This window comes from Solanum stenotomum, chromosome 12 (genome assembly GCF_019186545.1).
Source record: "Solanum stenotomum isolate F172 chromosome 12, ASM1918654v1, whole genome shotgun sequence".
In the NCBI taxonomy this organism is placed as follows: Eukaryota; Viridiplantae; Streptophyta; class Magnoliopsida; order Solanales; family Solanaceae; genus Solanum; species Solanum stenotomum.
Window position 1 is genome coordinate 17,766,312 of NC_064293.1, and position 24,692 is coordinate 17,791,003.

General features: G+C 36.9%; 1 protein-coding gene across 4 annotated transcripts in view; it reads left to right on the forward strand.

The window, feature by feature from the left end:
• Positions 1-24,692, forward strand: part of LOC125847527 (uncharacterized) — a 34,628-nt gene that overhangs the window by 9,448 nt on the left and 488 nt on the right. For 2 of the 4 annotated variants that reach the window (XM_049527130.1, XM_049527131.1), the window contains exons 3-21: positions 4,105-4,167; positions 12,012-12,352; positions 12,565-12,655; positions 12,741-12,818; positions 12,901-12,960; positions 13,048-13,152; positions 13,781-13,891; positions 14,752-14,793; positions 14,906-14,998; positions 15,088-15,272; positions 17,788-18,077; positions 18,302-18,423; positions 18,596-18,638; positions 18,713-18,804; positions 19,709-19,757; positions 21,193-21,263; positions 21,393-21,512; positions 23,844-23,944; positions 24,196-24,241. In XM_049527130.1, coding sequence (XP_049383087.1) covers positions 4,105-4,167; positions 12,012-12,352; positions 12,565-12,655; positions 12,741-12,818; positions 12,901-12,960; positions 13,048-13,152; positions 13,781-13,891; positions 14,752-14,793; positions 14,906-14,998; positions 15,088-15,272; positions 17,788-18,077; positions 18,302-18,423; positions 18,596-18,638; positions 18,713-18,804; positions 19,709-19,757; positions 21,193-21,263; positions 21,393-21,512; positions 23,844-23,944; positions 24,196-24,241 — 2,103 coding nt within the window. Of the gene's footprint in view, positions 1-4,104; positions 4,168-12,011; positions 12,353-12,560; positions 12,656-12,740; positions 12,819-12,900; positions 12,961-13,047; positions 13,153-13,780; positions 13,892-14,751; positions 14,794-14,905; positions 14,999-15,087; positions 15,273-17,787; positions 18,078-18,301; positions 18,424-18,595; positions 18,639-18,712; positions 18,805-19,708; positions 19,758-21,192; positions 21,264-21,392; positions 21,513-23,843; positions 23,945-24,195; positions 24,242-24,692 lie in introns of those variants that run through there. The other 2 variants (XM_049527132.1, XM_049527133.1) reach the window with 2 other exon arrangements.

Below are 24,692 nucleotides of genomic sequence, written 5' to 3' on the forward strand. Positions count from 1 at the left end.
GCCAAAGTAATAGCAGGAAGAGATTGTGAATAAACAATATCTGACAGAAGTGATTTGTTACCAGAAACATGATCAGAAGCGCCCGAGTCCATGACCCATGATCCATGAGTATTAGACTGTGAAACACAAGCAAAAGAATTACCCGCAACAACATCATGCTGAACAACCGAAGCTACTTGTGGAGACATTTGCTTACTTGCTCGATATTGAAGGAACTCATCATATTCTGATTGAGCAATATGAGCATTATGGGATGGTCAATCAGGCGGAGCAACAAATGCTTCTTGTGAAGATGTATGCTTACTTGCACGATTACGAAGGAACTCATTATATTCCTTCAGAGTAGCAGGATCATAACTGGGTGGTGGACCATGCAAATTATGACATATGTCACGAGTGTGTCCAGACTTATGACAATAACTACACTTGGATCGAGGTTTTCCAAGACGACCTTCTCCTCGTCGATTCTCCATAGATTGATATACTCGTTTTTCTATAGTTTGAGATGCGAGAGCAGAGGAATCAAAGGTCGGTGATGAAACTACTTTGTGGCTGGGAGGCGCAGCAATACGAAGTAGACGAGAGAATAATTCATCAACTGTAGGAATTGTAGGACTAGCTAAAATCTGATCACGCACTGAATCATGGTCAGTAGAGAGTCCAGCAAGTGTAAGAACTAGAAACAACGTCTGTCTGTGTTCTTGTTGTTTGTCCACATTTTTAGTGATTGGCATCAACGTGTCAAATTCCTCCATGACTGATTGTACCTGACCCAAGTAAGTAGACATATCGGATTCTTGTTTCTTTAAGCTAGTCATTCTAGATATCACATCATAGAATCGAGATATATCATTAGTATATAAAGCACGAGCCTTTTCCCAAACTGAATAACATGTTTGGGATGAGCGAAACAAGGGCATCAACTTGGAATCGATAGATCGCCATAGGAGACTACATAATTGAGCATCAACCTTCTCCCATTGTGCTTTGACGTTATTATCTGTCTCACTAGCCTTTGCCTTTTCATCTACCACACAAGTATTGTTGGTTAAGTGATCATGAACGCCTTGCCCCTTGCACCATAACTCAACCGAGGAAGCCCAGGCTAAATAGTTTGAGCTTCCCATTAATGGTTCTGAAGTGATCATAGCACTTGAACTACCTATATTCTTGGAGCCAAAAATATCAATCCCTAAAGACATATTATGAATTTAGAGAGAGGAAAAAAAATAAATAAGGGCTGGTCCTGGACAGAATCTGGAAAAAAAAAAAAAGGGTGCAGTCGCCGGAAATTAGGTCTGACTGCCCGAAACTGGTCGGAATAGGAAAATAAATATACAGTCTGCCTCGGAATGGAGAGGCGACCGCAATGAAAAAAAAATTGGTTGAAAAACTGGCCGGAACAGGTCTCACGCGCCGGCGCGTGGATCTGTCAATTCGCCGGAGAAATTCTTCCGGCGGTGCGTGACGGAGCGTGTAGCACTGGTTTCCGGCGGGGATGATTGGGGTTTGATCGCCGGGAAGTTCCTCAGCTAGTGGTGGTGTTAATTTTTTGAAAAACAGTGACGGAAAATATTAACTACCTGGACAGCCACTAGGTTACCGGGAAAAAAAAAACTGTGCGAATTTTTTTTTTCTCTCACAATTGCTCTGATACCATGTGAGAAATATAATGGGAAAAATATTATTGAATTGTTGTTCTAATAATTACATAGAGAACCCTATTTATAGACACTATATAATACAATTCCTTACCAAATAGGAGACTATAAACTATTCCTAGTTTGTGTAGGATTGTGTTTTCCTATTCTATTCTAACATAATGATAGTTTTTTGGTTTCTGGTCTTGCTCAAGGTAGGCCTCTTAGTAGGTGTTTGGCCATAGGATTTGAGTCCCCAATTTCAAATTTTGATTTGAAATCAGCGTTTATTTATGAAATCTGCACCAAATTTTAAATTTAAATTCAAATTTCAAATTCTCCAAAAAAAAGGTAGAACTTCAAATTTCAAATATTGATTTTAAATGTAAAACTTGACCCATAAGTTTATATTTTGTAAAAATAAAATTCATGCTCGACGTGGATAGATTGTCCATACCATGTGGAATAGTTATATTAAAGAATAGCTAGTTACACTATTATTTCTGATTTTTTGGACTAGTGAATCTTGTAATTATATTTGTATTTGGAAGCTTGTAATAGTATAGAATCATAAACATTTATTTATTAAGGGAACATGGACTATGGTTTGATCATTTGATAAGATTGTATAAGAGTTGAGGAAGTTTTGATAATTTTCACAAAGGGGTTTCAATTAGGGTGGGCATAAATAGCGGAAAACCGAAAAACCGAACCGAACCAAATTAATTCGGTGTTCGGTTTTGGTGCTTTTTTTTCGGAATTTCGGTTCAAATTTGGAGTAAGGGTCAAAAAAGGTGCACCAAAAAACCAAAATTTTATTAACTAAATTTAAAATTATATTTTAATTTTATTAATTATATATTTTAAATTTTAACCCCAAAAACATATTAATTTTTTGATCCACCCATGACCCAATTTCAAAACAAAAGAAAACTTTGGAGCAAGCTGCAGCCATCACTCATCAGGTGGCTTTGCAATGCTGCACAGCTGATTATTTTCCTTTTATTTTTTATTTGCACCGAAAAACCTTTTTAAAAACACCGAACCAAACTGAACCGAAATATTATGGTTTGTTATTTGGTGCACACTTTTTCAAAACCAAACACCGAACCAAAATTTGATAAAACCGAACTGAAGAACCAAACGCCCCCCCCCCTAGTTTCAATGGTTATGGAAACATACAACTTTTTATTTGAAATTGGTAACTATTGTATATATTTATATAAGTGGACAAAACAGTACATGAGTTTTACTGAAACCATATGTACAGATGTAATCCTATAGCTATACTGATGTACGTTTACATCGAGTCTATAACATCAATGATTGTAGCACTAGAGTATCATATGAATTTATTTGCTTACAACAAAAACATAATAGCAACAGATAATTCAATTGGGAGATGGAAAAAATTCAATGTTTGGTTGATCTATTATATAGGCAAAATGCACCATATTTCATTTCTGATTTGTCGAGATGGCGTGAAAGTAGGAATGACATATTTACCGTCTGTTGAGAATGCAATTAAGTAATAAAAGTATGCTCTCTCTAACAGTTTAAGCTTTTAGATGAGATGATCACACTCTTCAACATGGTATTAGATCAGGTAGAGGTCTTGAGTTCGAATCTCACCGCCACCCGTATCAAAAAGAATTTTCACGTGTTTGGCCCATGAAAAAAATTAGGCTCCCACGTGTGGGGGCGTGTTGACAATACAATTAATAATAAAAGTGTGCTCTCTTTAACAACTTAAACTTTTAGATGAGATGGTCACACATTTCAACACAGTCAAATCATATTATCTGTGCCTGCTAGTGAGAGGAGAATCAGATTTTGCTTACCAGTCTATTTGATTCCTAAGGCGCCTAGGAAGGTTTGTTTCTTCACGTGGTTGGCTTCAAGGGGAATAATCTTGACAACAGTGAGCTTAAGGAAGGGGAGGATTATCTATGTTAGATGGTGCTACATGTGTATTGTGTAGATGTTTGGGAGAAGATCATCTCTTGTTGCATTGCCACCTCGCTACATTGTTATGGTCGCTGGTCCTAAATTGGTTTGGGATAATATGGGTGGTGCTGGTTCTGTGTAATATTGAAGGAGGTGTTGTATGGTTAGGCCTTCGGGAGGAGGAAGAGAAGACGGCGGTTTGGATGTCGCTCCATCAACCATTATGTGGGTTCTTTGGAGAAAGAAACATGAGAGCATCTGAAGAAGTTGCTAGATTCTTTTTAGTTGCAAAATACTCTCTTATTTCTAAATTCTTTTTGGTGCACCTATCTACGTGAATAGAGGATTGGTGCTCTTGTGTAGAGAACCTTATTTTGTTGTAGGTTCTGTTTTTTAGTAGACCACTTGGCTTGTATGTGATTTTTCCATCATTTATAAAATAATTTGCCTTATAAAATATGAAAAAAGAAGAAGAAGAGATTGTCTGCTGATCCTATATGTATTTTTTCTTTAACAGGTTGATGAGAATAATCGATTAAGAACAGAACTTCAAAAGAAGATTCTAGAAGTTGAAAAATATGTAAGTAAAATTCATATCGGTTGTTACCTCATAGTCCAAAGTTGTCTTCTACTTTACATCTTATGGTTCCGGAGCATTGTACATTCTGAATATCATTGTTTTGACCATCTATTATCTTCTTTTGCCCTTTTGCTTGTAGCCTTCACCAGAATCCATTTTGTTTTGTTACTGCTAATGCAAATCATTTCTTTTGTATCACTTCTACATTATTATATATGTAGGTGTGATGGTTGGCAAATATATGCCCTTTTCTAGACTTGCACATGTTTGATGACATTATCTATGTTCCACACCTATATTTGATCGTAGGGGGATAACGGGTGATAAAAAGTTGCCAGCTATTGCTAGCAACTCTGTACTTTTACTATAAGGTAGCAGTTCATTAGGTGGACCATCTAGCTTCACTCTAGGTTGAATAATTCTTCAACTGTGAAAATGCAGAAGGTAGTATGATTATACAGTCAGGCATACATGGTTGTACCAACAATTCGGAGACTATAAATTTAAGCTTGTGACCAGATTTTTTTTTTGAGACAGGTAACTTTGTATATTTCTACAACAGTACATAGGCAGTGCTGAACCATATTTACAATAAGATCATCAAATCCAGCTATCTGATCCTAAATCGAGTCTAGTACATCAATTAGTGAGATAGTTTCATTGGAGTAAAATTGATTACACCAAAAACATTGTAGCAACAAGCAATTAAGCTTGACTTTTTGCAAGACTGTTTTCTATACTATCAAAAAATCTGGAATTCCTCTCCTTCCATATTGCCCACCAAATGCTAGCAGGGACAATTCTCCATCTCTCTCTGCTCTTAGACTGCATTCCAGCTTCTTCCCAACTCTGAATGGCTTCAGCGCTCAACTTGCTTGAGATTGAGGCATAGTGGTCGTGATATTGCAAAGTTGACGTTAATAGCACATTTTATGTGTCGATTAGTTCACATAACTAATCAGTACTTGCAAGTACATCTTGAGGAAACCACTCTTCTTTGAACTATTGGAATGTCAATTGTCAATTGTTTTCCAGAATTACTTAGGCCACTACCAATAGCTCCAAGGCCAGTTCCAATTATCCCTATATTGACACCTAACCTTGTTGCAACAAGCGTTACTCCTGTCCCAAACAAAGTTCCAGACGTAACCTTAACCAACCATTCTGAAATCTTCTTATTTGGTTCCATGTGGCATTTTACTAAAATATAAACATTCCTCCCCATTGATTATGGGTGGCCACATCAGCATGGAAAGTTTCTTCATTGGATTAAAATCACACATGGAAGTTTGTTAGGCTTTAGGGCATAACTGAGCCAATAAACTAAACGGATAGGGTATTTATGTTACCAAAACCAAACGTAGGGTATAGTACTATTTTCAATAATTGAGGGTAAGTTTGACCCTTTTCCCTTGTTAAAATGTAACTACCATGCATTGAAGTACATGCTGCTAGTCCATTATTAATTTGTTTAAGGTTGTGTAAGTAGCATTCATTAGACTAATTTTGTTGACTTGGATAATTACCACATAAAAAGTATGGTGACAGAAAGGATCCAGTGAAGTGAAAAGAGAAGTTATCATATATTTCCTCAGAACTGAAGCAGATAATGGTTAAGACTAAATGGATGTAGTGTTTCAGTGTCTCTTTTCAGTTGGTAAAAGAAGCTTTTATAAATTCAGTACCCAGCATAAAGGCAATGCTAGCTGGGGAAATTACAAAGACCAAGAGAGCACATTACAAGCTAGGTGATTACTAAATGAAGTGAATCATGGAACTATGTTTAGTCAATTTTACAACAGCAATGTTACACCAACAGTTAAGCAAAAAATACAACATAACAGAGTGCTTCTTGTCCTTGAACAGCCATCAATTTCTTTCTTTCAGATGCACTACCACACTGTGGCTGTAATATTCTTCCATATTTTGTTCGACGACCTATGTATGCATGTTCTTCACCATCCTTGCAAAAACTGTAGGGTTATTCTGGGCATTTGCCAATAAATGCCCAAAAGTTTAGAAATTCTTTCCCCAAATCTTTGCTGTAAATTTACAATGTAGGAACAGATGGTTGTTATCCTCAATCTGCTCTTTACGGCGCAGCAGGTTTTCAGTATTTTGGTGGATGGATCATCAAAGTTCTTTGATTAGAAATGAGGAGATTGGTTGAGGAAGGCAAAACAGACTGCATATATAGTTACAAATTTACCATTCTTTAAAAAAGGATGCTGATATAGATACAATACATTTTTTATTTTTTTTTGAGAATTAGTACTGTTGTATTCTTCAGCATTAGGAGTTTAGGACTGCTGGCCACCACCAAAAACATGTTACAGGGGAGTGAGATTCAAATCTAAACTTTACAAAGTACCTAGAAAATCAACCAACTCCTCTACTTCCTCTATACAGTTTTGTTTACACCAAAAAAATAAAGTTTCCAGGCACTTCCATTTCACATCATGAATGGATCTGATCTTGTCTTCAAAGCACCTTCCATTTCTCTCTTTCCAAATTGTCAACCATATGCATGAGGGTATTATCCTCCACCATTTTTTCTGACTCTTGCTTCCGCCTCTTCTAATCCAACAGCTCATCAGATCAGCTGTATGCTCTGGCATTTTCCATGTTGTCTTTGTGAGACTGAAAAACATATTCCACACTTGATTAGTGAACTTACAGTGTAGGAACAGGTGATTATTTGTCTCTCTTGTTTCGTTGCACAAAAAACACCTAGTCACCACTACTCTCCCCTTCTTTTGTAGTACTTCATGAGTAAGGCATGCCTTTTTAACTACTAGCCAAGTGAAACCTCTCACCTTGGTTGGAGCTATATTCTTCCATACATTCTTCCATATCCTTAGCTCTTCCTCCTGCATAACACTATTCTCTCTCTTGTACAAATTTTTAACAGAGAAACTTCCTTCTGTAGTGTGTCTCCACCTTAGCTTGTCAGGTTCCATTGTGGTTCCAGCAAAAATTTCCACTTCGTTTAGCAAACTAGCCACCCTTTCCACTTCCCAATCATTTAGATGTCTTCTGAAATTGAAATTCCAGCCATGGTTAGACCAACATTCGGCAACATTTATCTCTGGATTCCTACATAACATCATAAGATCTGGGAATCTGTCCTGCAATGGAGCTTCACCTAGCCAATTGTCCTTCCAAAACCTGGTTTTGAGGCCATTGCCCACCCTAATCCTAGAGTTCTTCTGCAACTTTGGCCATAGTGCTCTGATTGCCCTCCAGACACCCACCTCATATGTAGTATTTACCTCATTTGAGCACCAAGGGTTGGTTTGCCCATACTTATGGATAATTGCTTGCTTCCAAAGAGAGGACTCTTCTTCACAAAATCTCCAGAGCCACTTCATCAAAAGGCTATTGTTTTGGGTCTTCAGATTTCTAACTCCTAGTCCCCCTTGGCCTTTGCTAGATTGCGTCACTTCCCATTTTACCAGATTGTAACCCTTTCCATCTTTACTCCTTTTCCACAAAAAATCCCTTCTTAATCTGTTAAGTTTTTCCACCACACTGTCTGGGATGAGAAACAAAGACATCACATAGGTGGGCAAGGAATCCAAGATTGAATTAATCAGTGTGATCCTTCCCCCTAAAGATAAGTATTGTGACTTCCATTTGGCTAGTCTCCTTTCAGACTTCTCTATAATTCTATCCCATATCTCGACCTCTTTGAACTTCCTGCCTAAAGGCATGCCTAAGTACTCACAAGGCAGAATATCCACACCACATCCGAGCACACTTGCAAGAGACTGAATGCTTGTGACCTCTTTGATAGGGAAAATACTGCTTTTTCTCCAATTCACCTTTAGACCAGAAATGGCTTCAAAAACCACCAGCATGACTCTAATATAGCTAACCTGCTCCACTACAGCTTCACAAAAAATGATAATGTCATCTGCATATAGCAGATGACATACTCTAGGTCACCCTCTCCAATTTTGAAGCCCCTTAACCAGTTGTTATGAATTGCTACTCTCTTCATGTTGCTAAGTCCTTCCATTGCAAGTATGAACAAGAAAGGAGATAAAGGATCCCCTTGTCTGAGTCCTCTTTCTGAGGGGAAAAAACCAACAGGTTCTCCATTCACTAAAATAGAGAACCTGATAGTTTTAATACAAAAATTGATCCACTTCAGGCATCTTTCCCCAAATCCCATCTGTTTCAAGACACTTAGTAGATAGCCCCAATTCACATGGTCATAGGCCTTTTCAATAGCTAATTTGCACATCAAGCCAGCTACCTCACCCTTGATCCTTGTATCTATACATTCATTAGCTATTAAAGCAGCATCCATAATCTGTCTTCCTTTCACAAAAGCCATTTGATGTTTGTTGACCAGTCTATCCACTACATTCTTTAGTCTTTCAGTTAGTACTTCTGCAATTATTTTGTACACTCCTGAAATCAGACTAATGGCCTAAAGTCCCTTAGTTCCACCGTTCCTGCTCTTTTAGGTATAAGGGCTATGTAAGTAGCATTCAAACTTCTTTCGAAAGCTTGGTGCTCATGGAAATAATGCATTGTACCCTGAAGTCACCCTTAACTACCTCCCAGAACGTCTGAAAGAAATTCATATTGAAACTATCTGCCTGGATTAAATTAGAAAGGATAAGTATGAACAAAGAGAAATCTCAGTTACAACTCTTGACAAGTTTTTGCTGCAGACTGCTTCTATAGATAGATGATATCTCATGTGATAACAGATTTATAATTAGGAGACCAGACTAAATTTTAGTTGTGAAGGGAACCCTAGGTGAAGGAAGACTGCAGCAGTCTCAAGCTACCAGTTTGGAAAAGTTAATGTCCCAACAATGCGTTGCTGTTATTGTGAACAAATATGCAATTGATGCTCTTAGAGAAGTGCACCGCTAATTTTCAGTGAACTAACTACAAGTAGTACAAGCACCAATATCTATTTTTCTTTATAATAAGGGATTAAGTTTTGATTCTTTTATACAATCGCTATAATCTTTTTAAACAAATGAGCACAAAAGTCATTCTGTATTGCTGACATTACTGGCAATAAGTTTCCATCTCATTCTCACTGAATAAGTTTGCACATAGGCTTGAGAGTTGAGATAGCGGTTGTTACTGAAATTTATTTCTTCTACTGATAGATTTTTCATTCCACACACAAAAAGAATTGAAATAATTGACAGAATATTAATCAAAATATTTAGGATTGCCCACTATTCAACCAATTAGTAACTGAGATTCTAGACATTTATTGAACAGGAAAGAATACTTAACTCTAAAATAAAAGGAGTATGACAGAATAGCTTTTAGCTTCATTTAGGATCAATAAAATATGTAATTACTGTTTGTCGTACTGCAGTGCTTAAGTTGTTATGTTTTCACTTCACAAGAATTACGTAGGTTTTTTTTTGAGAAGGTAACATTTGTGTACATTGACGACTCAGTATATGGGTTACACTGAAACCATATTTACAACAAAATCTGAAAACTGAAAAACTGACTCACAATCCTAACAAGATCCTAGGATGTCTATAATTGTCTTTTTTGCTTCTGGTGCAAGTAGATGTATTTAGAGGACACTGAATCCATTATAGATATCCTAGGTTCCTGTTAAGATTCAGATTCAGTTTTCTTACTTTTTTGACAATGCACTGGTTCAATGTATATACACAAATATTACCTTCTCAAAAAAAATAATAATATTTGCTTGCACCAAAAACAAAAAAGTCTAATGCAATTTAGTTTGACCATCTGTAGACCACAGTTTTTGCTCTCAAAACATCTTGAATTCCTTTCCTTCCATATTGTCCACCAGATGCAAGCTGGGACAATTCTACATCTGTCCCTGTTTGCAGCTCCTACTCCTGCTTCCTCCCAACAATATAACAAGTGAGTTATTTTGTTAGTCATGACCCAACTATTGCCCCTAAGGCTAAGAAAAATCCTCCATAGTTGTGTAGTTATCCTGCATTGTAGAAATAGATGACTAACTGTCTCAACCTCTTCACCACAGAGGTAACATCTGGAACATAAAGAGAATTTCCTCTTCTTGAATTTCTCTCGTGTCAAAACAGCCTCTCTTGCCAATAACCAAGTAAAACAGACAACTTTGAAGGGGATTTTGGTCTTCCATATATGCTTCCATGGCCAATGTTGTGCCTGTTGGTTTCTTTGGTAGTTCTCCTTGAATATGCCCTTGCTATCTAATTTCCACCAAAGTCTATCTGCTTCTTCACTAGTACATTTAAACTTCTCCAACATTCTGAAGAACTCAACGACAAAATCAATTTCTCAGTCATTGAAGTTCCTCCTGAATTGAATGTCCCATCCTTGTTGTATCCAGATGTCAGCCAGTCTCACTTCCTGTTGTACTGCCATACCAGCTAATTAAGGGAACAAACTCTTTAAACTATTTGATCTCAGCCACTTATCCTTCCAAAAGGATGTTTTGTAACCATTTCCTACTTTAATATTGGTGCGGTTCTTCATAAAAGGCCAGAGTACTCTAATTGATCTCCACACACTAACCCCATATGGAGTAATTACTTCCTTTGTCATCCACCTGTCCTCCTCACCATATTTGGTTTTGATAACCTTACTCCAGTACGTCTGAGGTTCTTGTGAACATCTCCAGAGCCATTTTAATCTGAGAGCCTTACTCTATAACTTAAGGTTTTTAATGCCAAGCCCCCCCTTGTTTTTCCTCCCCAAAGCACTTTGTTCATTTAACTAGGTGACGTACTGTTGAATCAGTTTCGTTATTTTTCTTTCCAAAGAAAATCCCTTCTAGCCTTGTCCAACCTCTGAATGATACCATCTGGAATGGGGAAGATGGACATCATGTAGGTAGGTAGAGCATCCAATACTGAATTTATGAGAGTAACTCTTCCTCCTAATGATAAATACTGTGACTTCCATCTAGACAACTTCCTTTCACACTTTTCAATCACAGAGCTCCAAATGTTCATGGAGTTTGATTTGGCTCCCAAAGGCCTTCCAAGATATGTGGTAGGTAAAGCTCCTACTTCCCCACCCAGAATCCTAGACAGCTCCTCCACGTTTGTAACCTCATTGATAGGGAACAACAAACTCTTCCTCCAATTTATGTAGGTTTAGGTGTATACTGATCCTAGAAAAAAGAACTATAGTGAAATATCATGTTGCTTTCATTTAACTAGCTTTGAAACTCTCTGTCATTACTATTTAGAGCAATTATTAACTCGCTACATATTATGTACTGCCCAACATTTTGGTAATTATTTGTACTATTATTATCCCTTGGACTGACATGATCATCAAGGAGTCAATGAGTTAGTTTTATGTGCCAGTTCTAGTTTGTCATTGAAGTTTTCTACTGTCTGTCATGGTTCTTTTTGAGTTAACCAAGCCATTGCCACGATGTTCTACTTTTATGACTATTGAAGACATTATTAAATAAACAAAAGTGTACTCTGACAACATAAGCTTTTAAATGAGATGGTCACACATAGACAATGGTCCTGAGTTCGAGTTTCACCACCACCCATTATCCAAAAGAATTTCTTCCATGTACTTGACTCATCATAAAGAATCAAGCCTCGCACTTGAGGGGACTGTTGAAGACTTTATTAAATAATTAAAAATGTGCTCTCTTTAAAAGCTTTACTTTTTTATTCTATTTGATGAGATGGTCACACAATTCAACAAAGACTTTGCTTTGGAGACTCCTCATCCTTTCTAGCAGAATTATACCATTTGTGCTGCCCGCACCTCTTCGAAATACTGTATTGTGAATTTTGTGATAAGAAATTCAATTCCACTCACATATCCAAGGTTCTTACAATATTTAGGATTACTACGTTTTGCAGAGATCAGGAGAGCTGAAAGGTCAAACTCCTCATTCAGTTGGTCAATTGGATCATCTAAATGAGGCTGATGGAGCACATCCATCAACTTTGGGTTTTGAAAGTCAACTTCCTGAACTTAGAAACATGGATAGTATAGGACGCAATTTGTCTAGTAATCTGTTTCTTGCAAAAGATCCCAGGCAAAATGATTTAGACTTGACTCTGCCAAATCAGGGAGAGAGCCAAACCGAATATAGCAAAGTGAATGGTACATTGAGAGCAATTCCTGGTGGTCTGACAACAACTGATAATACTGGTGTTTCTCATTTCTCATCACCTTCGGCATCATTTTCACCCAACAGGTATTCACATAAATACAATTCATCATCTAAACATCAGTTTACCAGGTGAAGACATTACAACTTAGGTGTTACGAGTGTAGTATTAATAATGTTTGTGAAAGAGTTTTTTGCCAGCAGTTTTTTTGTTTTTTTTTTGATGAAATAAAGTTTTTAGCCAGCAGTTTTCTTCATAGATACAAACAGAAACAGTGACATTAGATTGGCTTAGGTAGGTATCAAATAGAAGGAGAATATGACAGACAGCTCAATTTATCTGGACAAGGTTTGATGCCAGTGGCCGAAGTTAACAGCAGTATGAAGAAGGTCTCTCTTTGTTTCTATTAGTAAATGTCATGATATAACACATCATACTGATCATTCCCCTAATTTTAGTAATGTATCATTTTAGGATCTTGTTTTGAAGATCCAGGAGCATGAACAGGAGGTTGTACAAATGAGGAAATATCTCTCTGAATATTCCATCAAGGTAATGAAAGAGTCTGTGCTTTTAATACGTCAGTTTTGTTTGTTATTTTATTGTCGAAGTGAATGGTTTTTGTTTTTGGTAGGAAGCACAAATTCGCAACGAGAAATATGTTCTGGAAAAGCGAATTGCTTATATGCGCATGGTAGGCCAGAGTGACTGTCATGTCAATTTCACTCATTTCTTCTCGGCCTTGAACTTATTGGTGCCTTTGTTCTTAACATCTGTGTAGGCATTTGATCAGCAGCAACAAGATCTTGTTGATGCTGCCTCTAAAGCGATATCATACAGACAAGACATAATTGAGGAAAATATACGCCTTACATATGCACTGCAGGTATGCCTGCACCTTCACGTGGCTCATATTTTCCTCCCTCCATCTGTTAGTGTGTTAATGTTAATGATTAGATCCATATGGAGAAGAACATGCTTTGTTCTCCAATTTTTGGATTATTGTGTTTTGGTGAATATTCCTTCCTTGTTCATTCTATTTGGATTTCCCAGATTCTCACCATGCGGCTATTTATCTCTCTCCACCTGGTTTTTGTTTTAGTTATACGATGTGTCTATTTGCAATCAGCTTATGTTGTGTGGCTTTGATTCTTTGTTCTGAAAGGATTTAATTTTTAAGGATTAGTCCGATGTTTTCTTGGGATGGCGCATATCTGCAATGTACTTATGTTGTGTGGCTTCAATTCTTCATACTGAAAAGATTTAATGTTTAAGGATTAGCCCAATGTTTTCTTGGGATGGTGCATGCACAGTTTTTTAAGTATTCAGCAGCTTTGTTGAATCATGATGAGAAGTTCTGTAACTTCATCTCTGGTAATTAGAGTTAGCCTGCTGTACTGAGTTACTTGTCACTGGTTAGTTACATAAAAAATGTTGATCTGCTATCTGATTATTTTTATTTCAAAATTCCCCCCTTCTACGATAGTGTTTTTGAGGTTAATGTATTCTTTCAGGCTGCACAGCAAGAAAGATCAACATTTGTGTCATCTTTGCTGCCACTTCTTGCAGAGTACTCACTTCAGCCACCTGTAGCTGATGCACAGTCAATAGTCAGCAATGTCAAGGTTAGCATGGTTCTATCTATCTACCTACCTACCTACCTACTTACTAAAGGCACAAATGCTATGCCACTTCCTGTACAGATGCTACAGAAAAAATAGGGAAAATAATTTGTGCAAGGCACAAAGGGTTGCATCGTACAGATGCTATATGTAAAAGCAAATGCTACCTTACCACTGTAAAAACTGATTAATTCTTCTAGAGATCAGCAGAAATTATATGATTAGCTGGAATTGCTGTTGTGCCACGTTACAGCAACAAATATGCCTCAATATCAAGTTAGTGGGAATGGGGTATATGAATCTTCTATATTCATTCCGCTCTTGTTGGGTCTGTTCATTGTTATACCCAACAATTTGTCTGTTTGGACAAATTTTAAGGGTTCTCTAAAACTAGAGATAGTGTCACATTATAGTTTTAATCCTGTAGGACTCATCCTTCCAGTGCAGCATACCCGGTATAAGCTGTTAGCTGTCTTTCTCCTTACATAAGGACGGGGAACCCCTAAAGTAGTCTCATTTGATGGGTCAAACATATCATCATTTCTGCGGTATTGTGTTTTGTATTTGTTTGTCTTTTTTCTCAGTAAGTCTTCCATATTGTTTTGTCATCATATTATCTCCATTTCCATTAATTGCACTGAAGTAAAGAAAAGTGAAAGAAGTTCAAGATGTATCATATGAACAACTTAAGAGAGAATAAGTGGAGGATAATGTTAGAAATTGATTTTGAGGATTGTTTTTGTAAATAAATAAAAACTTGATTCCCGAACTTGTAAAGTGTAGATGGAATGTAAGTTTATTTTAACTCAAACATTCTGAAATGCCAATATGATTTTTCTAGCTCAATAAGCTATGTATTGCAGGTTTTGTTTAGACATTTACAAGAGAAGCTTTTTGTTACTGAGGTATGTTTGCTTGAAGTACCAATTCTGTTAACTCTTACCCACTAGTCATGTGGAGATGAACTTCCCTTCTTTAATTGAACATCTTAAAGATATATAGGTACTCGTTTTGTAGGCCAAGTTGAAGGAGTCTCAGTACCAAATGGCACCTTGGCGATCAGATATGAACCTGTCAAATTTTGCTCATTCACCTCCTCAGTCTGCTGGGGCAAGTCTAATGTTAAATGACATTATATGTTGGAAGGAATTTCCTTCCAAATTCATGATGGATTTCTTATTTCTCATGTTCTCTTGCAGATTAAAGAAGGTCTTGAACTAGTACCTCAACAAGCCTATTCTAGTGAAAAGGCTCCTCTTTCGTCAGATCCTCGGACTACAACAGACTGGGATCCCTTGAGCAATCCTCAGAGTGGTCTAAACCGTGATGCAGAAAGAAATCCGGAGACTGATGACTTGGGGAGGTATTCACCTCTTACAAGCAGGTGAGCCTGATCAAATGGAGACTGCTACTGTGAACTGAATGTACAATTCCAACCATCTGCTTTCGGTGGTGGGTTCTGTTATCATTGACTTTCCCAAATGTTTGGTCATTTTTGGATGAAATTGATGGCCAAATCATGTTTCAATCTATCCACAAAATTGTATTTTCCAACTACCATTTCTGTCTCTTCAGAAAAAGATGAAAAAGAATGATTCATAGCATGTGGCACATTGAGTAGATTACATGAAAATTTATATCTCCTTCCAATTTCAAATAAAAATAGATTATGTGAAAAAAATTTGATCCCCTAGAAAAGATTAAGAAGCTCAAATGCTCAGAATTTTGTTAAGGATGAACAACTGTTGTATGTTCCCTTATCAAGGACAATAATAATTATATTTGTGAAGTTGTGATGCTAGTATAAGGTTGATTCCGCCTGTGTTTGTTTTTGTTGGTTAATTGTGTTTACTGGTTTTAGTTGATTCCCTTTATCCCAATTTAGACGAAATTGTTTGACCTTCTTGAGCATTATAAAAAGAATGTTTTGATTGCATTGTTGTATTGGAGTTGGGAGATATGTATTTTGAAAAGTAATTATTTAATATTACCATATAATGTGCTGTTTAGAATAGCCCAGAAAACCCTACGACCCCTCCAACAATGGTCGATATCTAACCATTTCTGTTATGTCAAGTGATGGAATTGATTATCTTAATTTACATCAGTGGTAATAAAAACATTTAGGCAAATGCCTTCTGGAGATTTTTATGCTCCTCTCTCACTTTAGCAAATAGCTTGACCTTCATCATAAAGAGGGTGTTTGGATTGGCATAGAAGTTGGTCAAACCTACTTTTAAATAAGTTTTTAACTTCTAGAAGTGTTTGACACATATAAAAATAACTTAAAATAAGTTGGGAAGTGTTTGACAAAGTTAAAAATAACTTAAAATAAGTTAAAAATGACTTAAAAAAAGTTTTAAAAATCAAAAGTAGGTCTCTCCCTGCTTTTTATTTTTTGACTTATAAGTCATTTACGTTTGACTTTTTATTTTTTGACTTAAAAGTCATTTAAGTTTGACTTTTTATTTTTTGACTTAAAAGCTAATTTTGTAAGTCAATCCAAACGGGCTCTAAATAGGTTGTCATCTAAACAACTAGTTTACCACTTGAGCTTCAACTTATTGCAGATTATTTCGTTATAATTCTTTTTATTTTATTTTTTTTACTTTGAAACAATTGATGCTTCACAATAATAAAGTAGGTCCTGGTGACCCTTCGGGGTGGCCTAGTGGTTTGAGCTTGGGGCTTCCATGTTGGAGGTCTCAAGTTCGAAACCCCTTGCCAACGAAAGCAAGGGGTTTGCCTTCTGGGTCGAGCTCGTCGCACCAGGCTTGCCTAGTGCGGGTTACCTCTCCTACGTGGTTTGCGAGCTGTTGCATAGGAGCGGGGGTTTTACCCTGTGCGCACCCAAAGGGTAGCAGCTGCGGGTTTCCCTTGTCATAAAAAAAAAATAAAGTAGGTCCTGGTGTGGACTACCTATGAATAGTTGGTCAGATAACTTGCATGCTTAACAGTTAACCCGTCAGACTTTAAAGGCTTTATTGTGATGACTTGTTAAATTTTCCTTGTCTGCTGTCCTCATTGTGTTTGCGGTCTCTTTGTACATTATATTTTATATCCTTTTTATTCTTATTTGTAGATTTAATCAAAGTTGCCCATTTGAACTTATGGAATTATAATGTGTGAATGTGCCTTGTCGTCTTGATTATACTCTTGCAAGCAATGGTTCTTGGACTCAGTTATATCTTATAGCTTTTATGGTCGAATTGTTGAATGTCAATATGGATATTTGATTTAGCTGTTGATTTTCAAGGCATTTCCTTGTAAAGTTATATTTAAGTACAATTGTTTCTCTTCTCTCCTGGGGTACGGCGTCAACTTTTTTAACTCTTTCATTTGCAATAATGTGCGACTGTGTCTGGAATAATTTGCTGACATCATTAACTGTACGAGTGTCTTTGCCAGTCAAGCTATATGGGATGGTCCTCATCCCTTTTACTGCAGTTGCAAGACCACTATAAAGATTTTCAACATAGTTATGAACTAGAAATTTGCAGTCAAATCACAACTGTTAAGAGCATCATAGCACACTTGATCACCTATGCATAGACTAGTTTGTGGACAGAAGCGGTTGTAAACATGAATTCATAGTCAAGATTAGGACCCCATCTTGCTTCTTTCTCCCTCATACATGGTAGTCTGGTTTGTGTTAATCTGCTGATCTCTCAGGATACACGTTAGTTTTCATCAGTACAAACTTGGTTCTTTTTGCAAGAGGATTTATGTCACACCTTCTATAGTTTGTGCTCTTATATCATGGTTCATTTTGGTTGCTTTTCTAACTTTTATTTATTTTCATGGTTTGTAAGATTTGCTTGTTTTCACTTTGCTTATTGATTAAATTCCAATTTTGAGTAACTTTGTGTTTTGGGTCTTTACGTCACGTGATTCTACAGGAACACTACAGTGCAAGTTATACCAGCACAACTTGCAGTAAGCCAGGGTTATACGCATTCCAAGCCTGAAAGTGAAGAAACATCTAGTAAGCAAGTTACTTTTAGTGATCACATCAGCAGCAATGAGATGGATGATTCTGACATGGAAAGACATCAAAATGATAGAGAGCCTTCAGTTAATTGGGCTAATAAAAGCTCAGCATACACATCACAGCTAGATGATCCAGGCTCATCATACTCTCCATACCTTCCACCAGTTCTCGAGGAACCTTCATCGTCCTATTCAGAAGGTGAATTTAGTGTCTTTGCTTGATTACTGTTGTGGTGTAATTTAAACTGAAGCCCATTGAACTGAACTTGAAATCGAAGAAGTGTCACTGCGGGGTAGTGTCCACATCTTACCAAGGATTAGGCAAATAGTTGGATAACTGTGTTGTTCCTCGATAGTTTTTTTGTTTTAAATAAGTCAAACCTTATGCTGGTTAGTGGTTCCTTAAACTTGAGCATTGTTCAGCCGCAGATGAAGAGGCACTACCTGCAATAGCGGGTCTTCAAATTTCTGGTGATGCTTATCCTGGACAGGGACTCCAAGCTTGTGGCTACTCTATTAATGGAACAACCAGTTGCAATTTTGAGGTGTTCCTTGCTTCGACCTTTCTAGCTTTCTTCCTTAGTCGTTTCCTTTACTGCTGCTTCTGATTCTCTGGTTCCATTTGTAGCATGATCACTTGATCTTTCATGCTTTGTGTAGTCGGTCTTCGGTTGGAACTTACATTTTTTTTCTTTTTGGTTCTTCTTGAACTTGCAGTGGGTTCGCCATTTGGAAGATGGATCTTTTAACTATATAGAGGGTATCCTGCTAAACAAGTCACATATCTTTTCTGCTTTATTTCTCCTTTGAGGTCACATGACACTGTTGTGACAGGGGCAAAGCAACCAACTTACCTTGTGACTGCTGACGATGTTGATACTTGCCTTGCTATTGAAGTTCAGCCATTGGACAACCGAAAACGGAAGGTAGTGCTTCTATCCTCTTCTGCCTCTTTATATTAGCCTCCATGCTTCCCCCCAAAAATTAAAGCACTCCACTCCATCCTTCTTAATCAGACAAGAGAGAAACCTTTAAGTATCTTGGGTCTTTGATCCAATGAAATGAGATCGACAATGATGTCACACATCGTATTGGTGTGGCGTGGTTAAAAGGAAGGTTTGCATTTGGACTCTTGTGTAATAAAAAGGTACCACCAAAACTTAAAGGTAAGTACTATAGAGTGGATATGGGGCGGAGTGTTGGCTAGTCCATGTCCCGAAGATGCAAGTGTTGGAAAGGGATGATGTTAAGATTGGATTAAAGCACCCTCATTCCCAGGACAAAGTGGGAATGGCCTCCGTGGTGGACAAGATGAGAGAAAGGAGGTTGAGATGGTTTGCGCATGTGAAGAGGAGATGTGCAGCTGCCCAGTGAGGAGGGGTGAGAGATTGGATATAGTGGGTACGAGGAGAGGTAGAGGTAGGCCGAAGAAGTATTGGGAGAGGTGGTTAGACAAGGATATGGCACATCTTAAGCTTCCCGAGGACATGGCCTTATTCAGGGGTGTTTTAATGCATTTCCCTTAAAATTTCAAGGCTTTTGTCAACAGAAATAGTTCATATATGACTGTTTTGTATTTCTTTTTGGGGAGGGGAGGTCCCGTGAATAGGGAGATGAAGAAGGCCATAGACCTAAGTGGTGTAAGGTGAAATTTCAACCATTCAACTCCAATCTGACTGTTTATAACACCCTTTAGTGTTTATTCTAGTATAAAAAGGGAAGACTACAAAAGAATGTGGTTTATTTTATTTATAATATAAAGGCCGTTCTTTTTATTAAGTTTATCTCGATGAGAAACACTGCAATGACTTTTCTGTTTTTGATTTTCAGGGTGAACTCGTGAAGGTCTTTGCAAATGAGCATAGGAAGATAACTTGTGGTACTTTAAGTCTATTCTCATATAAATTTTGAGACTTTTGACTGTTATGATTCCAATTTATAGAAGTCAATATCCTCTCGATTAGTATTAGGAGAGTATGAGAAATCTCACTATATTAAATAAATGTTTATGAATGGCAACCTTAAATTAGTGCTTAATCCGTTAGTATTTTTTTTTTACTTTGGTAATAATTTTGAGAACAAATAAGCTGATCTAGAAAGACTGGCTTTTCTGTTTTGACAAGATGGTGGGAGGATTGTGAAAATTTGAAATTTGTTACTCCCTCCTAATCCCCAAATTTATGTGATGCAATTTCCTTTTTAGTTTGTCCCGAATGATATCTTTCTATCTTTAGAATCAATTTAACTTTAAACTTCTTATTTAGTTACACAAATATTTGTGACTTCTTTTAGACCACAAGTTTCAAAAGTCAGTTTTTTTTTTTTATCAATAAAAGTATGTTCATTCACAAACATGGCCACAATGGCCATATACAAGAGATGTACCAAAAAGTAGAGAAGTTACAAAATGATATGATTCTCTACAAGCAAACTCCACCCAATCATCTATACAAGAAGGAACTTTCTGAGTGCACCAAAAGAAAACAAGGGAATGGAGACTACTCGACTGAAAGAAATTCGACTCTATACTTACAAAAGCTCTTCACTTTTCTCACTCCAAACAATCCACATTAGCACTAGTAGAACCATATTCCATGCCCTTCGTCTTCTCCTTGTTCTCACGCTCTTCCAACTGAACATCAACTCTCTCACAGTGTTTGACATTGCCCAAGAAGTGCCAAACCACCCACGCATATCCCACCATAACCTCATAGTCTACCCACAGTCTTTCTTAAACTTTATGCGCATCAGATAAATTGGGACGGCGAAAGTATATGGTTAGCATAGGTTCAGTCGGTTTTTAGCTACTTTATCAGGTTCTGAATTGGTCAATGTTCTATTTGCTTGATCTAGTTTTATGTACTGATTGGAGAGGTGAAAAGAAGCCTATTTAGGGTTTGCTTGATCATGTTCTTCTTCTTCCCATGTGATGCTACAACCCAGAGGGTTGTACTGGGAGAATTTTCTAGTTCTGTTATTGTCTGATCTGCATTTTTTTTCTCCCTTTATATTTTCATCTGGGATTTTCCATGCAGTGGGAAAATCCACTAACCTTCTGTCACTACTCGCTTATCTCTATTCTAATAGTCAGATAGCAATATATTACACACTTCTTCGGGGAGTTTTCTGTATTTTTTCTTTCATCGATGCCCGTGGATTGTCATGAGATCTGAAGCCAAACATGTTTCCTGTCTTGTATTTGCATGAAGATCTCTTTGCAAGCTAAAATCTCAGAGATCCTTGTTCTTGCTTTTGTTTTGTTGCTCCACGTACTTCCAACTCATCTTATGTGAACTCTCTTTCTATGTTTGCAGATCCTGTAATGCATAGTTGCATTGAGAAAACCCTTTATAGTGGTCATGCTTCATATAAAGTTTCATTGTCGGTAAGGACATTTATGTGCTTCTAGGTGTGGAGAATATCATAATGACCTTATTCAATTTCTTATGATCATGTAATAAAATGTTCTGGTTTGTCTATGCTTTATTTTGCTCTTATATTTTTGGTTGTACAGACACGATATCTTGATATATGGGAGTCTGCTACCTTGGCTATCAAGAGGGATGGTTATAGCATCAAGGCTAATGGGCCTGGTGGTGTTCTCGTCAGTGAGAAGTTTTCTCAATCTACAATTGTACGTCTTCTTTCTTTTGCCTTTTTGTATTCATGATTACGAAACAAATATGCAGCGTCCCCAGGCAACGCGATGTCAGTACGAAAAAAATGTACTGGTATGTAAGGCAGAAAGTAGAATCATAAATAGTTGTAAAAAGGGTAATAAAGATACCACCTGGAACAGAAACTCTGATAGCCTCCATGGCTGACATCCAACCTTATATAAATTAAATATGCATGGTATGCTCACATAATCGTATGTCGTGAATACATATATATAGATGCAAATGCATGTCATACCCAACTGTAATGTATTTATATACCTTAAATTATGTAGACAAGACTAAAAAATGATCAGTGTTTTAGCATATACTATTGTACACCCCTTTAACCCCGTGTGTATGAGCCCTCTCGTGAGAGGCACTGAAGATGCAAATGAGTTCTTTGAATAGTCTTAATGTACCTTTTGCCGATGAACCTTGTGGCTTACGCGCTTCTGCCTGCACCTCCACACCACTAAAATTAAGGTGAAAACTCAGTAAATAACAAGGACAAGAAGTGCTACGACAATCCAACAAAAGATATTGATTTTTACTGTAAAATACTTTCCACAGCTTACCAAAGCTAGAACCAACGAAAGGAGAGTCTTACCTTGCTTTCAAGCTCGGAATACTGCCTAAAATCCCACCACGCAGTCAAAACCCCTGTTGCTACAACACTCACGAAGTTGATCATGAAATCGACGGGAAAAATTATACCATAGCTCGCGACGTAGAGCAATTCCGTCAAGAACTTATGCCAAGAACACCAACATGTAAGGACGATTTTGAGGTCTCTGTCTTTCAACGAAAAAATGAGATAAAAAACGAAGAAGGCGATATTTTATAAGCCTCCACCAATCTAGGGCCCACCTCATGTGCCTACTTGCACAATCTCGCGAAAACGCGAATATCCCTCTATTTGAAGTTGTTTTGGCGAACGATTTAATGTGTTGGAAAATAGACGCATAGATCTTCAATTTGATAGGTAGTGGGCCCTCCAACTCTATAGATTGGGAGAAAAGCTCTGTGATATTTTATTCAAAATTTTGAGATTTTTTTGAAGTAATTTGCGATTACTTTTGTTTCACAACTTATTCGACTTCAAAACTTAATATTCAACTTTAAATACCTCATAACACATCCTCCTCCTTAGAATATTAAGCTCTCTTAGTCTTACTCCAAGTTAATTAAACATTACGAATGGGCAGGGTGTTATATTTGCCTTGTCATTTAGTTTCTTGAAGGCGTGCCATATAAACTTTCCTCCTTTTAGAGTATCCACTAATTCCATTGACGTCCTAGTCGAAGTGCCTATGTTCTTGCCAAATATAAACATAAGAGCAAATTTATCCATGTACTTTGAGAAAATGGCCAAAGTTTACCCTATATTTTGTTCGTACCCTTGGCTTTGTTAGAGAAAGGTATATATTTGAACCACAAGCTAGTGGTTAGGGAAAATTTTTTCGAATAGTCTAACAAAGGTTAAATGTGAACTACTTCTTAAATTAGAGGGGCAAATTTCAGTTTTGTCAAATGCTCGCTTAAGCCTTGAAGCGAGGCTCAAAACGTGTTGAGTGCTTTGCCTCGCTTAATGTGCGCTTTAGTGTCATCATCAAGGTTCTAAGATATACTTTCTCTTGCCAATGGGCACAATAAACAATTGATATTTCACCTCATCATAATGTTTTTTTCAATTTCTTTGCTCATATATTTATCATTCATGCTTATAATTATTAGTCTTGGACTAAACATATATATTTGTATTTGTTCCCTTTTTGTGCCTTTTTTCATTAATGCCCACATTTTATTTGCGCTTAAAGCCTCAACAAACTTTAGAACTTTTTTACGCTTTTTGCTTTTGATAACACCGGTAAAAAAAAATAACACCGGTTAGTTACCAATTCCAAAAAAAATATAACACCGGTAAATTTGACCCTTTTCCTTTTTTTATTTTGACAAGTCTTAGTGATGATTTTTGTAGAGGACAAAAAGCTAAAGTTTTTTTTTTGGGTCTTCATAAAGTAGAGGATGATAAACTGCTTGGCAATTCCAACTCTCTAAAAAACTTTAGAAGCATTGGTAAAGGATGATAGCTCTTGTTTCCAATGTAAAGATAATTTTTTTTAAAAAAAATGTAAAGACACTAGAAATAGAGACTGAAACTTTTTTTTTAATTAAGGGGTACTTTGATGTGTACTGTTTCTCCTATGACTTCTAGTTTAAAAACAATAATTTTAAGCTCATGCTGCTATAACTTATATTGTTTCCTTGATCTCCACTCATTTCTCACCACTTTATGCTTCTTCTAGGTTACTATTCCATATGGAAGTCCTACAGAATTTTCGATCTTTGATAGTCGGGGAGTTGAGCATCTTTTGAAGGCTGAGAATGATCAAGGAGACACTAACTGGTAAAAAAAACCCACCCCCACCCCAAAGAGAGAATGGAATAAATTAAGTAAAAAACATATTTTTTTGTTTTTCATAGTTATGAGCAAACTTAAGCATTTTACCTTTCCATATCACGTCATATTTTATCTTTGACATTTTACCTTTTCTATGTTGCACTCTCTTCTTCTGCATGTGACCATCGGACAATGTGGTTCAAGTGATCATACAATTCAGTTTCTCTATTTAAGTGACATGTGACTCTATTTTGCAGTTCAAGGGATACAATTGTCCTCACCATGAGACTATTTATTATAAGGGTATGACTTCTACAATCTGAAAGTTATTGTTGTGATTATGAATGATACATAGAATTTTCTATTTTATGAGGTTCAAATCAAGTTTACAGGCTCCCTAAATGTTACAACATAGTGCATTTGTGGTCGAGATCTGTACTTTGTCATGGTTCAGATCATGTCATTTTTATTTCATTGCAAGAAACTCGGCTAGCGTCTGAAGCATGCAATCCCACATGTAAATTTGTATGTCTTGTCTGGATTTTTCTGCACTAAGAGCTCATTCAGCTAGATCTGTGCTGTACTCTTCTTCTTTTATTTCCATTTTCGTGATGGTTCAGATCATGTAATTTTATCTATTTGCCTTGGCATGAAAATTGGCTAACATCTGATATATGCATTTCCACACATGAATTAGTATGTTTTGTTGGTTAACTGTGCATTTTTCTATTGGTACCACCTTAGTGCTGAATTT